Raw genomic sequence first — 17,997 nt, 5'->3', positions numbered from 1 at the left:
CGCAATACGCACCCATATCCCTGTCTCGCGGCATAATAACATCCATAACAGCTCCCACACGCCCAAAAATCCTCTCCTAATTGAGGGGGAACCACCTAGGGGGGTAGCCTTTCACATATAAGGTTGGATACGAAGAGTATTTCCTTCGACCATCCCCCACCAATTTCCTGTTCCGGTTTTTGGTTTGGACAACATTCCATTCCTTTTCACCGATACCCACGATCATTTCTTCTGCTATCCCTTTACCTTTTTCGTCACCCATTTTCCTACTGCTTAGAACCATTGCTATTCGAAACGCTACTTTCAGAGCTACGATGTCGTCAACGTAGTCGTTGTCGTTGTCGTTGTTGTTGTCGACATCGTTGTCGTCAGCATCGTCCTTACTGTTTCTTTTGCATGGGCTCAAAAGATGATCACATGAATTTGAAATCATGATAATAAAAATCCTTTCAAGTTGTGCAGGCTCATCATTGATGTTTAAGCATGTGATGAGGACATCGTGCACATGCATGCAGGCACACCACCAACCCTACGCACGTACGTACGCAGAAGGAGGACCCCACCATCGATCTGGCTCGATGACGACGTCCAGGGAGGGCCTCCTAGCTAGAATACAAGTTTTGGTTCAGAAAAGTGGGCCCGATAGTCAAGAAAAGCCCATCATGGGATCTCATGATTGTGGCTCACTCGTCGGATTGATTTCATATTTTAGGTTTTGCTTATTGTTATTATTTAGAACACTGTGAACACTTTAGATTTCTCTATTTGGTTTTTATTTTAGTTTACTTCATCGCCAAGTAATAGGTTGCGCACATGGTGCGAGTTTTGGGGTATAGGATTTTCCCTATAAATAGGCACCCCTTGTAGTTCTTTTGATTCATTGAAGTTAATAAAAAATTCCTGCTTTATTTTTCTGCTCTCTTCGTGAGTTGTGGAAGAATTCAAAAGTGGGTGCGAAGCCCTCCCTTTTTAAAGGGCTAACTACCGTGGTGCGAATCCACATCGATCCCAATTCACCCCCATCTTCCATCATCTTTTTTTTTTCCATCTTCCCTCACCATCCGTACTTCGAATTTGACCTTTTGTTGCATCAGATTTCTTCATTACAGCAGGTTTTCATATTTCGGCCTGCAAACGAGCTGAGATTTGGGAGTTTTGGAGTCCATCTCTAGCCGACCAGGGCCAAGGTGGCCTTTTTCTAAATAGTGGGCCCCACACATGTGCAGCCGGGATCACACGCACGTCCGTCTGAGCCATTGTTGTTGTCCACACGCGGGATCATCTTTTGGCTCAGGTTTTTATCCTCTCATAGCCGTTTTTCATGAATTCTAACCCTAGATTACATAATCCCTAATTGATTTGCCCCTTTTTATCACCTTAGGGTTCCTTGAATTGAAATTAGGGAATCCCTTGGATTAAGGACTGATTTTTATGCATGAGTAGTTGATTTTATTTCCCTTTGACATCGTTTGGTTTATAATTTTTATTGGTCCAGTCCTAGCCTGTGTTGGCTTGGACCCGCATAGATTCCCCTTTAATTGAATGTTTGGATTTTCATGTGGGATGTGGAATTTGTGTGATTGTTTCTGAATTGGTGTGATCTAAGCCTGAAATCTTGCATATATATTTAAATTCACGTCCTGCATCAGCATGCTTATTTTCCTTGGATTTCCTTACTTAGAACTTGTAATATTACAAAGCTCACTTGCATCCAGTCAACTATTATTTAAGGAGAAAGCATCAAATTCAGCCAACTTAATAACTAATGAATAGCCAACTGTTGTTGAAGAGAAACACTAAGTAAATCTCCAATTGAAGATGAGCCCCAGCCAACAACTTTTGGCTAAAACAGAACTACTAAGCATACACACTCAAGAGAGAAAGAAAAGTAGAGAATGCATTGGCTCCTTACCCGTAGCTCGAACATCAACCTCTAAAACTTATGTATATTGTGAAAAGGCGTATCAAACAATTCCTTAAATCTGAAAATACTGATCAGAGCTTTTCTGAATCAGAAAGGTAAAAATCAAAATTCAAACACGAGTGCAGAATCCTTAACATTTTCTCGAATACTTTTGTTGTTTGAAGATCATTTTTCTATTGTGAAGGCAAAATCTCAGTTTGTATTTTGTAATGGTATGAACCAAGTAACAAATCAAGAGTCCTCTCATCCATTTATAATACCCAAAATATTCCTAATGCAACCCATATAACTGGTCACACCAGGAGTTTGTAGCACTAGCATCCACTGTGAAACACATTAAAAACTCAACCTATCTGAATAATGAATTATCCAAAATAATAAGCAGAAAAAAGAAAAACCAGCAATCAGTAAATACATACCTACATACCTGGGCAGCCTTGATTGCATTCTGAGTAGCCCCTGGATATATCAAAATAGGATAAAACTGAAATGTTAGTCTGTATAAATAGATATAAAAAAATATACTAGACATAACACTCGATCTCATTTTCAAATACTTGTTGAAAATGGAATACGATTACGAAATGATTATGAACAGTTCTCCAAAAAAAAAGGTTCTCTTCTATCATGTACCAACATCATATTGCCTTCACAGCTGATTGACAATTCTCAAAGAAATCAATGATAGAGAACATGGTTTTAAGCATAAGTTCTAAAGTGGAAGTCACCCAGAGATCGAAACCAGTATCAGTCACCCAACTCATTCCAACTCAATCAGAATTGTTCAGACTCAGTCTGGTTTTGGAATGTGACTTGCCAATGACACATTTCATTCTCCGCCAACACCAAGTCAACTTAGTATCAATCAATATTCAGAACCATGATACAAAAAAGAAAGAAAGAAAGAAAGTTGGAGAGCAAGTGGGGATCACTAGAGAGACGAGTGAGTTTCCAAAAAAAAAGAAAGAAAGAAAGAAACACACCTTGTATATGTTTTCCCAAAAGCAAAATCTTGTGGGTTTGGTGGTATCATAGGTCCCCATAAAAGAAAAGCAAACTACATCTTTGGAACCCCATACACTAAACTACAAATGGCTACAAAAGAAAACAAATGGAGAAATGCTCAACGGGCTATATGCACGGGAACCTTCCCTGTAGATATGAATATTGGTTTTGAAGAACCTTGAAGCCTAGCAAATCTGCCGGACCTGCAGCCCAAAAAATGAGAGAAGACCATAAATGAAAGGACTAAGAAAGGGAAATGGAAATCAATCAGTATATTGAAATGAACAATCATACAACTCAATAGAGTTTAAAGAATTAAACATTCAACATATAAATCCATGTTTCTAAAGTTACTTAATCAAGCCTACATTTACAAGATGATAAGAGAACAAATCAAACAAATTTACAATTCAATCAACACAAAAGAATGAACTTTGAACCCATTTGAACCACCTCATGATAGTGGGGCCATAGAGGTCGACTCAACCATAACTTACATCAGTGTTGATTGTATTGGATCAAAACTCACATGCACAGACACATATGAGATCTTTTATTTTAGTTTATTATTATAAGGTTTTCACCCAAGTACCATGACTTTCAGGTGAGGAATATTTCGAGAGAGAAAGTGAGATTACTAAGGATGGCAGTCGACGAGGTGAGTTTTTTCATTGTTACCATACTTCCTAACATGTATTGGCAAACACACACAAGAATTCTTGCATGGATAGTGGATGCATAGCTTATGCAAATGACTACTAATTGGTTGCTGCAGTAGGCAAAAATAAATCCAATATATTGAAGTCAATGCCATCCATGCTTAAATTCTTTGTCACAAACTCATTTAATTCTTGATTGTAGTATCAACATATTTAAATCATAATTTTAAAACTAACTGCCTGCCTTTATCTCTACATATAAGACTGTTGATTTAGAGAGACTATGGGACCGTTGAAACTCCATTAGTTTAAAGGTTTTTGTCTTCCCTATGTTGTTGAAGATCTACTAGGTTCAGCATATATTTCATAGGCCACAAAATGAAGATCACAAGACAATCTTACTCACTGTCAGAAATTTACTATTATATCTAGAGACTTCAAATTTGGATGATGGAAAGTAGAAAGTGTGTCAATGGATCCCTTACATGCGCATGTTGGCTCAGCTGAGTATTCCGACTAGGATGAGGGATCAGATCTAAAAACCTGCTCTCCCTACAAGATAAAACCCTGCATTCCACTGAAATTATGTGTTTAACTGGGAATTCAGCAAACTATAAATGTAAGAGACCACATACAAACCTGGAGTATACTTCGAGTTATTTTGACAAACAATCAGTTGTGTATTTCTATGTAAGATTACTTGTAAGCATATGAAAACAAAATAACTGAAAACCAAAACTTACAGAAAGAAGATCAATTCCTGCTGGTTCAAGATCTGGAACCACAGTTGCCAAATCCTGCACAACAAAAGTGAGAACAGACAAATTCTTGTAAGACCCTCAGAATCAATACAACAAAAATTTCAAGATGTCTGCATGCATGATATCCATAGAACAAGGAGACGTATCCATAGGATCCAAAGCTCCATTGCCAGAAGACAGAGATGTATCAGTGGTGCTAACTGATGGCTGAGATGAGTTAAGAGCAGAATTGAGACACAGGTACCAGAACATTAGATGAGACACATTCAGTTGACAAGGCAGTTTTGGCAACAATTGACTGAAAATTCCAGTTGTCCAAGGTTCATCTGCAGGGGGCGCATAACTTTCAGGAAGTGGTTGTCCACATTCATTACATCTGCGGCCAGCCAACTGCCCAATAACACAATCACCCAATTTATTCAATAGTAAAATTCATTAATTACTAATGGGATCCCCAGTCAAACAGAATTACCCAAATAACATCACCACACTAACAAGCAAACTTGATTGGATTATCCTAGTCACCCGATTTGACGAAAAAAATGACCAACCATCCATCTTGGTGTCACAGCCTGATTGAGCAGTTGGGATGGTTTGATCATCCTATTTCTAGGTCATGGACCATCCATGGTGATCATACTGGATGAGCAGTTGCACATTGCAATGAGAACTTTATTGTATTAAGGTTGAGCAATTAGCATTCCTTGAAAAAAAAAAATGGTGCAAGAAGCAAAAGCGTGTGCTACTAACCTGAACAGATAAAACAGAAGGTTTCTCATTATGGAGCGAGCTTTAGAACTTTTCTTTTGAGATTTTCCAAATATGGAAATAGCTTCGACGTGTGAGATCCATAATACAGTGAAAATATTGCATCTACCCATTTTATGGTATCCATTGCAGAAGCACAATCATTGACTGAGAGGTGAATGGATGCTAGCTTCACCAACTCATTTCCAATGATGACGTGGCTGGCATGGTATAGCTTTTCAAGGATCTATGAACACGACAAAAAAAATGAAATTTAATTCAGACTTTCTTCAGCAGAAATTACAGAGCACCGAAAGTTCAAGAGAATTACCAAACTAAGAGAAAGTAAGCAAAGAGCAAAGTTCAAAGAAGATGACTCTGTTTCCCTTTGGAATCAAGTGTTTTTGTACATACAACTCATTGGAAAACATTATTATCTGTCACAAGTATTTAAATATTTGAGTGTGAATGAGTATTGTTCAAGGCAGTGTTCGAAATATCGGTATCGCGCAATGTATCGCACCCTTGGGATACAGATAAGTATTGGTTATCGCATGGGATATATCGTTTGTATCGCATAATTTATCGCATTTTTTGGGAAACATTGGGAAAATGGTTGAATTTTTCAATGAAACTTCAGGGATGGTTAAAAAAGACTTCAATACACACTTTTAAATCATAACATCTCAAAAAAAAAAAAAAAAAGTACAAACAATAGGTTTAGGGTCATAAGCCATACGCTGTCTGGTTGAACTAAGTCAACTATATTCAAATATAATGTATTACACAAATATTAGCTTGATCGAAAACTTTTATGGCCCTCACAAAGTTTTTAATGGTAGGAGTTCAATCCCCATTGTTTTGTGTGGTGGGGTCCACTTGAGCTTTGGATTTGACCTATTATTGGTCTTATGACCTAAACTAATCTCTCCAAATGGATGTACAAAATGGATATACAATACATACATTTATGTGGGCCCACCTTTGATGGTATGTTATATATCCACTACGTTCATTCATTTTTACGGATCCTTTTAGAACGTTTTTCCAAACATTAAGTAAAATCTCATGCGGACCACATCACATGAAACATTGATTATTGAACGTTCACCGTTAAAAATATATCAAGGCCTACTTTAAGTAGATCCTTAATGTTTATTTGTCATCCAAATCGTTGATAAGGTCAATCAAAACTGAACGAAGGAAATATACAAAGATTAGTGTAAACCAAAACTTTTGTGGCCTATAAAATACTTTCAACGGTCATTCACCAGTTTTTTTGGTGTGGTCCACCTGAGATCTCGATCTGCGTAATTTTTCATATAATGTCCTTAAATTATATGAAAAGACGGATGGACGGCTTGGATAAAAAATATATTGGACCCCACAGAGCCCATTACACACACCTATCAACCTGTGCGCATCAATTAAAAAAGTACCCAGACTACGTCCTACCACAACTCGTCTCTAGCTGAGAACGAGCAACACCTTTGATTAGCCACTGTGATGTATGGGTCTTATCCACATCGTCCATCCGTTTTTTCGTATCATTTTAGGGTACACGCCCAAAAATCAGGAAGATCCAAGGCTCAAGTGGACCACACCACAGGAAGCAGCGGTGATAATGACTCCCATCGTTGAAACTTTTCAAGGGCCTACCGTGATGTTTATTTTCCATTCAACCTATTCATAAAGTTACGTAGACCTGGATGAAGAGAAAACACAAATATCAGCTCCATCCAAAACTTCTGTGGCCCCCAAAAAGTTTTCAATGGTAAGAGTTTAATCCCCATTGTGTACTCCACTTGAGCCTTGGATCTGCCTATTTTTGGGTTTATATCCTATAATGATATGAAAAAAAAAAATGGATGGACGGTGTGGATAAGACCCATACATCACGTGGCCACTCACGGAAGCGGATTAGCTAGTATACCACACACCAGCTATATAGCTATTGTGGGTACGTGTCGTGCGAAGACGAGCGCTGACACTCCTCTAGCTCCGAATTGTACGACCAGTTCAAAGGAGATCAAAATTACATGACCTACAATGATGTGTTTATTATATCCACACCGTTAATCCATTTGGTGAGATCATTTTACAGGATGAGCCAAAAAATGAATCATATCCAAAGCTCAAATGGACCACACCACATATAGCAGCTGTGATAATGATTTTCACCGTTAAAACATTTGTAGGGCCCACCATAACGTTTATTTTCCATCCAATATGTTCATAAGGTCATAAAGACCTGGATTTAGAGGGAAAACAAATATCATATTGATCCAAAACTTCTGTGACCCCAAAAGGTTTTCAATGGTAGACGTTCAATCTCCCACTGCATTTTTTAGTGTGGTTCACTTGTTCTTTAGATCTGTCTTATTTTTCGGCTCAAGACTTGCAACAAGCTCGTCAAATAGATGGACGGTTTGAATACAACGTATAACTCATAATGGGACCCACAGAACTTGCTAACGTTAGTACAACAACTATATAGCTGGTTTGTGGTGCACCACCAGCTAATCCGCTTCCGTGACTCAAAGCGCTGCTCGTTCCCACCTTTCAAAGAAGATGGCGTCCTCAAAAAAGGCTTCCGAAGCCATTCTCGCTGCAACAGGAATAGGGTTCCGGTCATCTCGGAACCCTGAGTGGCCCCACGGTTCCAATCACTCAATCTTCTTTCCCAGGTACCGAAATCTCCTCTTAAGAAAGATTTCCTCCCTTTTTTTTCTTGATTTTCCGGTAAATCTGCGGATACAACACGATAGTATGACTAACATCGGTGATTTTGCAAAAAAATTGTGCGATATTGTGCGATATATTGTACGATAAAAAGAATTTTGGTTTTTTTAAAAAAATTTCCGCGTGTATCGGATGGGTTTCATCTCGCTGTGCAGCGATAACGATAATATCGGCCGATAGTATCGATATTTCGAGCACTGGTTCAAGGAATGAAAGAATCTTAGCATCTACGTGTATCATGATATACTACTCAAAAGAACTAATAGATAGCCATCAAAAGGTGGGCTAGTCCTATACTTGAAGATTTATTTACTTAAACCAAGTAGTAACCACCTGTGTGAATGTTGGTTGGGATCACTTGAGAGATCATTGGATATGCCCAGATTTCGCTGGAACAAATTATCGTTGCTGCTTTAGTCTTGAAACGAGGCACCATGTTGCTGACTAGACAAGGCAGCAAGTTCAGTTGATATCCTGCATTTATTAGATGGACATGTTTAAATCACTGCATTTAGATTGAAGAGGAAACCAGTGACAAAATCATATATCAGACAATGTCAAGGAAAGGAAAACCACCATCAAACACTTGCAATACTCCTGTAAAGTGCATCTCCATGTATATAAAGATTATATATCTAATGCCTGTAAGGATATTTTGTAGCCAGAAAGTTTTCCCTTTCATAAGCATCCTCTTTAAAGGTCACCTTGAATGACATATGCTTATAAAATAAAATGACTATACTACAACAAAACTAAAAGGAAGGCAACACGTAGATAAATCATTTAAGAGATTCTGGCATAATGGGTCAACGATTCAAAGGCGGAGGTCCACTCCTTTATCCATGTGGTTCCAGAACCAGTGTACCCAGATGTTCCAATTTCCCATAAAATCTGCATAACACTCTTTGAAGCTTCAGAATATGCATAAATGAAATGCTTATAGTGATTCTATCATCAAGATAAATGTCGACATCTGATAGCTAAGTGAACAAGAGTGCAAGTCTAACAAAAGCACTGACAAATGAAATTTAACAAATTACACATGAAGAAGAAGAAAAGCATCATCAAAAAGATATATGAGAAGACAACATGTATAGCAACTCTTTGTCACCAAATTTGATTCAATGTGTTGATGGTGAGTATCAAGTTGTGTTTCCTATAGTTAACACAAAAATCCCAAATTTGGAAAATCCTAGTCACTGAATCTTCAGTCTTTCCTTTTATAGTTAACATCCCATGAATATCACTAAAATTAAAGTAAATTGTACAAGGACAGCTGAAACTCCTTTTATAATTGTAAATGCTACAAGTGCAGCTCCTCTCTAGATGAAGAGTGACCAGACTAGGAGCAAAATAAACATGGAGAAACAGTTTGTTTTAAGCCTCTACTCCAAACTATTGTTTTCACTTTAATTAAGCATAATACATCCAAACACAAATACACTAATCACAAATCAAATAGGTATTAGTATGTGAAAACATTAATAAATAATGGTTGCAAAGAAAGACACCAAAATCCCTGTCAAATCAATGGCACTTACAATCATACACACACACATCTATAACATCAGGTTACAATAAAAACGTGGATAATAAGGTAAACAAGATAACTAATTCAGTCAATTCAGGTGGGGTTTTTTTTCCCTGCAATTGGAAGTTAGCAAATCATATGACTACATATCACAATGTACATTGAATGGCCGATTATTCAGGAAATTCCTATCTCTGTGAGTATATGTTAATAACATGCCACATGACAAGAGCAATGTCCATTGAAAAAAATAAATTAAATGCATATGACTATACCAAATGGATCATCGAGAAATTAAAAACTAATGCATATGACTATACTGAAGCATACCAAACACTACAAAAAAACGGGGCTCGTTTCAGACTTAACAAGCTTTCGCATTGAACAAGTTGAGAAAGGAACCAGTTTCGACACTTGCATCATAGTTAGTTGTCCAGCAATACTTCTCCAAACATGTGATGCCATGCATGAGATCTGGACCATTCTTCTAGCCGTACCTCAGAAAACCACGACGTTAGGTGATCGTAGCCACTAGAAGACTTTCAATAATTACAAACAGATGGTTAAAAAAGTCCCAACCAATGGCCAACATTTAACAAGAAATCAGCTGTAATGCCCAAATCACTACATATCAGTGGCGGATGTAGTGCTATTTTCTTCTCCAGAAACCATTACCCCAATCAAACAGCAACAGCTGTAATGCCCAATACTTACAAATGCCATTTTCCTTCCAAACAATTTCTAAATCCAACTGAAACAACAAAACGTGACAAAAGGAAAATGGATCTCTCCTTTGATAGCAAGTTCCAAATCAAATAGAAAGAGTCTGAAATGCTAAATTGAGTGTGCACATAACAGAACCCATCAATTTTTTTTTTCCTTCATCTATGATGGTATTTTCTCAATCCATTCCCAAATCAAACTAGATCTGCATAAGAAAAAAAAAAAGTAAAGTAAAGAAAAGAAAAGAAAAGAAAAGAAAGAAAGAAAGAAAGAAAAAGAAATGGGAATTTCTCTAGAAAATATTACCAAGGTCACATGGCAACTGCCAAAAAGGTAATCTCCTTTCAGCTTCGATAATGAAATGTTAAAATATGTGTATTTTGCTTATTGGTTGCTTTCAGTTTCTCGTCTCCATCACTCAACCATCTCAAGATCCTGTAAGGAAATGAATTCTACCATTGATAGCAGTTCCTATTAAGGTTTCTAACGATGGATGTTCTAGAAGAGATGAAAAGGCAACTAATGCATGATTAAACCCACTTACCAGCATAAAACAAATTGTAAGACTCTGTGCTACGCTTCAATAAATGAAAATCAAATTGTAGAAAAACTTACTGTTTCTCTGTTTTTTTTATCATTCACTTTTAAACACTAGTTGTATCTGTGGTCTGATCTGATCAATGTAGTGCCTCACTACCACAATTTATGAATTATTCATAGTCTGCAAATGCATGGAATTCAAATTTATTTGCATGTAGAGTCAAAACATAAAGAAATTTCCTCAGATACCATGAGTAAAAATTACATGGCTATATAATTTCGATAGACAAAGGCCACAGTTCCTGATCTTTATATTTACTCTTTGCTTTCCCAGAATAGGGGTAGTTCGCTCTAAAGCATTCTACAACCCTACAAAAAAAGGCATGAAATTTTAGATTCATGTATTTATATCATTTCTTAGCAAAGTAATTGGCATTCCCAAAAATACAAAATGCAAATTAGAAGGATGCGTAAGCTCACCGATCTTTTTTTGTATATGGAAAGCTAGCCACCAAATTACTGTTGGTGAAAAGAGAGGAACATCCATTAAAGAATAAGATAAAGGACCTAATACTCTGTGAAAAGGAAAGTATATACCAAAACCTATCTCTACTAGATACACTGGCTAGTCCATCATCAAAGGGCCACCAGGGAATATTGTAGTTAACACCAAAACCTCCAAATCGGCAGTCAAAACCCTAAAAATCAAGAAAACATGAATAAATAACCATCAAATCCTCCAAATCGGCCATCAAAACCCTATAAATAAACAAAATATGAACAAATAAACATCAAATCTACCAAATCAGCTATCAAAACCACCTGAAATTCCCAATTTCAAAAATCCTCAAGATCCCCAAAATTCTAAAATCCCCAAATCCCTAATTTGTAATATCAGAAAATCCCCAATTAGGGAATCGACACTACAAATCCCTAATTAGGGATTCGAAACTCAAAAATTCCCAATACACAAATCATTGCACAATGTTACTTGAAGGATTAAAAAATGCCAAAAAAATGCCCAAATTGATATGAATAGATAAGGAGAGAGAGAGAGAGAGAGAGGGAGATACCTGATGTTGCAGCAGAATGCTCCTTGATGTGCGGTAGATCGAGCAGAGAGAGAGATACCTGATGTTGCAGCAGAGGGCTGAGGAGATAGATAGAGAGAGAGAGAGAGAGAGAGAGAGAGAGAGAGAGAGGGATAGAGAGTGAGAAGGAGAGGGAGAGTGAGAGGGAGAGAGAGAGAGGAAGGAGGGAGGCAGGGAGGGAGAGAGAGGGTGGCAGAGGAAGGGAGAGCACACGAGAGGGAGAGGAGCAGCAGAGAGAGGGAGGGGGAGGGAGAGGGAGAGGGAGAGTGAGAGAGAGAGAGGGTCGTGTGACGGCATTTGAGAGAGGGAATTAGGTTAGGTTTTTTTTTTCTTCTTCTTTTTATATATAGGGACCCTGCCGGCAGCCGTTAAAACTGGCTGCTGGCATGTTATCACGAACAATATCCATCATTCTTATGAGAACCGTCTATAACATATCATACATTTCAGAGAGATTTATCCCAACCCTTTTTTAATCCAAGGACATGCACAGGACGCCCCTGTTCACATTTTGTAAGAGTGAGGTCCATGGTTCAGTGATCTAGACCAGTGGTCTGTTGGACCCTACTGTGGACCATGCCCCAGAAATCTTGTCCATTTAACAATTTGATTTTTCAATTTGTTGGCTGCAAATGGCCCGCAAGCGTAGAGAAATACAGCAATGGTCTAAATTCAACTGAAAAGGCAATTGAAATTGGTATATGGACTTTCAAAATGGAACAGTTTCTAGATGGGGTCTGTTCATGGAAAAGCCCAACAAGGGTGAAACCAATGGTCTGGATCACCAAACCACAGGCACATCACTAAACCACACATCCGGTCTGGTACATTTTTTAACAGACTAGTGGAAACAGGATTTGGGTGTTGCTAGGATGGATGAGGTGATAAAATGATTACTTGGTAATTCTTGGTTGTGCCTCTGGAAATGGTATAAAGATGTCGAATACCTTCTTAGTATCAAGAGCATCTGTATTTTGATCACACAGTTTTACCTACATGGAATTGAAAACCTCTAATCATACACACTTTTAGCACTGAGTTCCTTGCTCAAAAAACAGGATAAGAAAATGTGAGGTCCACTAATCATACATGGCATCATTACATGCCAATCTACACACTGGAGTGTAGATGGAAAAGGAGAGGGATGTGAGCACAAGTGAGTGGGGGAGCCCACCTCCATGCACATGCAGACCCGGTTTATTCATCAAGTGGGGTCCACTGAACATGCGCTGTCCTAACAATTCGGCAGGTCCCCTCATCAGGAGAGGTGTTGTCCACGTTGAATATGGACCTTTGGTCATTTTTCTCTAACCGTCTATTTTTCTCATAAAGGTGTAACTCACCTGATGAATGGGCAACCCACAACAATGATGCGCCGCAGATGATGAATGTGCAGGATCTCACACATATGGCACATTGCATGTATGTAGTGAGCCCGTCTGTCTCACTTGGGAGAGTCCTGCAAACAGGCCTTGAACAGGGAACATGTGTAAGAGATCCGAGATACTCATCAGGTGGTCCTACTGCGAATGTGACCTGGGTCCATAGATCAGGTTAGCCAACAATACTAACCGATGTTGAGCACCGAATTGGCCCATTCATCCCCCCCCCCCCCCCCCCAGCAGTTCCGAGAAGCATGATTTTGGACCAGGTCACATCTAGTGAATCCACCTGATGAGCGGCTTGAAACTCATACACTGGTACCATTTACATGTTCACCAGCAAGTAGGATTAGCAAACCTCAATAAAATTCACGATGCCACAAATACAAATTTATTAATTTCCTGGATGATCTTATTTCCACCTTAATGGTGATGAGACCTAAATGATCATTTAGGTAAATAACCAATTTGCCCCTTCATATATTTAATTTGTTGAAAAATAACAAATTATTAAAAGAAAAAGGAGCTGCATTAATTGGCTAAAATGCTGGAAGGGCTGAAATGCAATGTTGTTTAGCCCAGCTGAAATCTAAAACCAACGGGTCAAAATTGAAAACCATATCAAGTAGGAGAGCTAAAATGGTTGATTATGATTTTGGAAGTCTAGACCATATTCTGTCAAAGGGCTGTGTGGGGCCGAGTAAAATCAAAACTTTGAATAGGTCCAGCCTGAATAGTTCAAAATCTGGGCAGAAGCCGACCTCAGGCCTGGCCCATTGAAATCCATATGTGGAAGCGATTGTGTGTCAGATGCTTCATTAATGGACATAGACTTCCAAAACATGAACGGAATAAAGCAAGTTGTTATAGATCATTGACTGCCGAAAAACTACCCCAAGGATGCAAATGCAGAATATGCATTCCACTGGAGGAGATATGTCAAAAACAACTATCAATATGATATTCTACATTATAACACTTCCATGCATATAACTGTCACAAAAATAATAATAATAATAATAATTAATAAATAAATAAAATAAAACATACCATTTGAAAAACAAATGACACTAAGATCTTAGTTACAGTAGCACACTCCCAAGGAAACTTGCGCAGTCCTGTGTATGAGACCAATGCAGATGGCTACGTTGCTCTCCTAAACTTGTCCTATGTCCTTTCCTGACCCTGCAGTCCAAATATCAGAGTCATGATTTGAAATCCAATACCAGTATAACATCATAATGTAGCAAAATTCAGATGCTTCATTACCTAGGAAATAATCATTTCCCTCTTCAGTCAATAAAACCAATTCGTTTGTGTACATTGGAGGTTAAGCGTGATCATAGAAATAAATCAATGTGTATTCTCAATCAACACTCAACCACCCACGAGAACATAATAAAATTTCTTTTGATCTCCGAATGTGGGCTCCTGCTGACGACATACAATGTACTATTTTTTATATATGTATCTGACCAACAGCTTAGGTTGACCTTGATGGTGCCACGAGGAGCAGTGCATATGATCATTCTGTTGTAGCTCATACCCACCATGAGGTAACACAGAAGCTCAGAATACTGATGTCAATTGTAGCTCACACCCAACTAGAGGCTTGTCATGAAGCACCGGCGCCTGTTTTATGCAAACCCATTAGTAGTGGCTAGGTACTTGGGTCAATTGAAGTTGCTTTGCACAAATCTTCGAAACCAAAGAATATAATTTTTTTTTTTCATCCCATTACTAGTGGCTGAGTACTTGGGTCACTTCTTGGTTATTCATTTCAAGTTCAGACTGGTGCTCCTCAATCAAGGTTTGCAAAACCTGCGAAGCCTTACAAGTCATTCCTTGACATGGGAATTGATCTAACAACTTTGAGTACTTGAGAGCAACATTGAGTTCCCGTTGATCAAAACTGCAAGAAAGAGAGCTCTTCCACTCTTCCAATTTTCCTTCCACACAAACACCATATATAAGGGAAACAAAGGTAACAGAATCCGGCAGGCAGCCTTTGCTTACCATCTCATCTCTCAACTCGAGAGCATGTTTGAGCATTCGATGTTTGCAAAGGCAAATGGAGATAGCATTATATGCAGCAGTCCTTGGATCCCATCCGTCTAATACCATAATTTTGAACATATCCAAAAGCAAAGACTCGCTGTGATCTTGACATTCATGTCCTTCGACGGAAGCAAGAACAGACATGTTATTCGTGAGCCCGTTGATCAAATAATGATATGTGACATTGTTGGGGGTACATTTGTTAGACAGCATTGTTTCAAAAAATGAGGCAGCTTTCTCAAGATTACCTTCCTTACAAAAGCTTCCAATAAGGATACTATATGTAATTACATTAGGAATCAAACCACAGGATTGCATCTCTCTAAATAGATCTTCAGCTCTCTGCAAATCTCCTTTCCGGCAAAATCCATTAATCAGTGTGGAATACGTGATGACATTCGGCTTCCGGTTCCGTTTCACCATGTCACCAAATATCCTTAGAGCCCCATCCATGTCGTTCTGTTTTACATATCCATCTATGACAGTTGAGTAAGTAAATTCATCAGGATAAACCTGGTCCTTTATCATTTTACCAATGCATGAGATCGCATCATTCATCATCCCAAATTTACAATAACCCTTGATCATGGTATTGTAACCAACGACACCAGGCTCAATACCCTTATCCCCCATGAACTCAAACACCTTTCTTGCTTCACCAAGATCCCCATGTCTAATGAAACCATCAACCAGAGTAGCATAAACAAATGCATCCGGAAGAATGTTCTGTTCAAGCATCTCAGCAAGCAGCTTCTTTGCTGCCGGAAGCCTCCCCTTCTTACAAAGTCCGCTCATCAAAACATTATAAATACCGGCATCTGGAAACACTCCCCTCTCCATCATTCTATCACGGATCACCAACGCATCATCAATCTCACCAGCGACAACAAGCCCATGAATGAGAACTCCATAAGCCACCAAATCCAGTCTATGCCCTCCCTTCATCATTTCGATGAGCAAATTCGATGCCTTAACAATCTCTCCATTCCTACAATACAAGTGAACAAGAGGGGTATAACTGAACTTATTTGGCATCAATCCCCTTCTCATAGCCTCTCTTAGAAGATTGTCAGCCTCTGGAACCTTCCCCTCTCTACAAAAACCAGAGATAAGACTATTATAGGTCGTAATATCCGGGATCAAACCGCTTTCAATTAATTTCCTAAAAGTCGCCATCGCTTCAGCTATAGAAATATGTTTACATTGGGCGTCCATGATATTATTGTAAATTTCCACACTGACATTCAATCCGCATATTTTCATTTCTGACAAAAGCTGATCAACTGCCTTGAAATTTCCTTTCTTGCAAAACCCATTAATGATGGTTCCATAGGACACCGGTGTGGGAAGAAACCCCTTCAATTTCATTTTTCTGAAAAGGTTATAAGCACGTCGGATATCTCCTTTCCTGCAATACCCATCAATGAGTTTATTGTAAAAGTTGACATTCGGAATGCACCCATCTCCCCATCTGTCCTCAATCAGCTTCCTGCCTTCATCAACCTTCCCTTCTAAACACAATTCTTTCACCATTATAAAAGTACTGCAGTTATCAATACAAACATCATCACCACCATTTTCATCTCTTTTGAGCATTTCGTCATATACCTGGCAAGCAATGTGAATCTGCCCATGGGCAATCAAAGCAGAAAGCAACGAATTTGAGGCAACAACGCTCGGCAAACAGCAATGTGTTTCCTTCACAACGGAGTAGAGCTCATGGGCTTTCTCGGCTGACCCAGCACGGGAAAAGGCTATGATCAGAGCATCGAATGCTTCACGGTTCGGGGTTTTATTTTCGCTCTTCATCGTTTTCAGCACCGATTCAATTTCTTGAAACTCTGATGACCGGGCTAAGATCTTGAGGAGGGCGGAATAAGTGGAAGCGTTGGGAGATCCGCCGTTCCGGCGAGAGGCCCAGCTGAAGAGCATGAGGCCGAGTTTGACGTCGCGAATTCGATCCAAGACGTCGGATACGGCGATTTCGGGGTCTTGGGCGAATTGGGTTTCGAGGATTTCGTCCCATGATTGATGGGTTTTGAGGATTTCGGAGATATTCTCTGCAAGACGGCGGATTCTGGCTTGGGGGAGAGGTGAAGGGGATTTGGGCTTTTTGCAGGAAGGGGGTTTGATGAGAGAGAGAAGATTCTTTTTCGACATGGAAGGAGAGGGAAAGAAGGGAGGCTCGGGTCATTTGAAGACTGAAAGGAGCTGGAAGTCATCCATGAGAGAGAGAGAGGAATGTTAGTACGGTTCAAAAGAAAAATGTGACTTGGACTAATCAAACAATTTAAAGCAATTGATTGATCCAGTCCGTTAACGTTGTGGCCCAACAATGGTGAAACCAATGGTCTGGATCACTAAACCACACGCACATCACTAAACCACACATCCGGTCTGATACATTTTTTAACAGACTAGTGGAAACAGGATTTGGGTGTTACGACATGGATGAATGAGGTGATAAAATGATTACTTGGTAATTCTTGGTTGTGCCTCTGGAAGATAAAGATGTCGAATACCTTCTTAGCATCAAGAGCATCTGTATCTTGATCACACAGTTTTACCTGCATGGAACTGAAAACCTCCAACCTTTTTATTTCTTTCTTCGTCTTTTTTCTTTTTTGGGTTAGCTTGTTAGTACACACCCATGGAACTGAAAACCTCTCATCATACACACTTTTAGCGTAGAGTTCATTGCTCAAAAAAATAGGATAAGAAAATGTGAGGTCCACTAATCATACACAGCATCGTTACGTGCCAATCTACACACTGGAGTGTAGATGGAAAAGGAGAGGGATGTGAACACAAGTGAGATAGTGGGGGAGCCCACC

General features: G+C 39.0%; 1 protein-coding gene and 2 long non-coding RNA genes across 5 annotated transcripts; all 3 read right to left on the bottom strand.

Moving 5' to 3' along the window:
• Positions 1–4,458: 4,458 nt before the first annotated feature.
• On the bottom strand, positions 4,459–9,586 carry LOC131241007 (uncharacterized). Its single transcript, XR_009168921.1, has 3 exons — positions 8,172–9,586; positions 5,100–5,343; positions 4,459–4,739 (listed from the first exon to the last, which is right to left on the bottom strand). It is a non-coding gene; the product is annotated as an uncharacterized LOC131241007 (long non-coding RNA).
• Positions 9,587–10,771: 1,185 nt separating this feature from the next.
• On the bottom strand, positions 10,772–11,843 carry LOC131241006 (uncharacterized). 2 transcript variants are annotated; one of them, XR_009168920.1, is made up of 4 exons: positions 11,706–11,843; positions 11,113–11,330; positions 10,952–11,001; positions 10,772–10,813 (listed from the first exon to the last, which is right to left on the bottom strand). It is a non-coding gene; the product is annotated as an uncharacterized LOC131241006 (long non-coding RNA). The 2 variants fall into 2 exon arrangements; XR_009168919.1 differs by lacking the exon at positions 11,706–11,843 and having other exon boundaries at positions 11,113–11,696.
• Positions 11,844–12,549: 706 nt separating this feature from the next.
• On the bottom strand, positions 12,550–17,480 carry LOC131241002 (pentatricopeptide repeat-containing protein At1g52620). Of its 2 annotated transcripts, none has more exons than XM_058239603.1 (3): positions 14,375–17,480; positions 14,156–14,290; positions 12,550–12,715 (listed from the first exon to the last, which is right to left on the bottom strand). In XM_058239603.1, the coding sequence occupies exon 1, from the start codon at positions 17,321–17,323 to the stop codon at positions 14,846–14,848; it is 2,478 nt and encodes an 825-aa protein (XP_058095586.1). In that variant the 5' UTR covers positions 17,324–17,480; the 3' UTR covers positions 12,550–12,715; positions 14,156–14,290; positions 14,375–14,845. The 2 variants fall into 2 exon arrangements, with proteins under 2 accessions (XP_058095586.1, XP_058095587.1); XM_058239604.1 differs by having other exon boundaries at positions 12,601–12,690.
• Between the last annotated feature and the right edge of the window lie 517 nt (positions 17,481–17,997).

Source organism: Magnolia sinica, chromosome 3 (genome assembly GCF_029962835.1).
Source record: "Magnolia sinica isolate HGM2019 chromosome 3, MsV1, whole genome shotgun sequence".
NCBI classification, from domain to species: Eukaryota; Viridiplantae; Streptophyta; class Magnoliopsida; order Magnoliales; family Magnoliaceae; genus Magnolia; species Magnolia sinica.
Note: the sequence above shows the minus strand (reverse complement) of the source record. Positions and strands in the feature narration are given on the sequence as shown.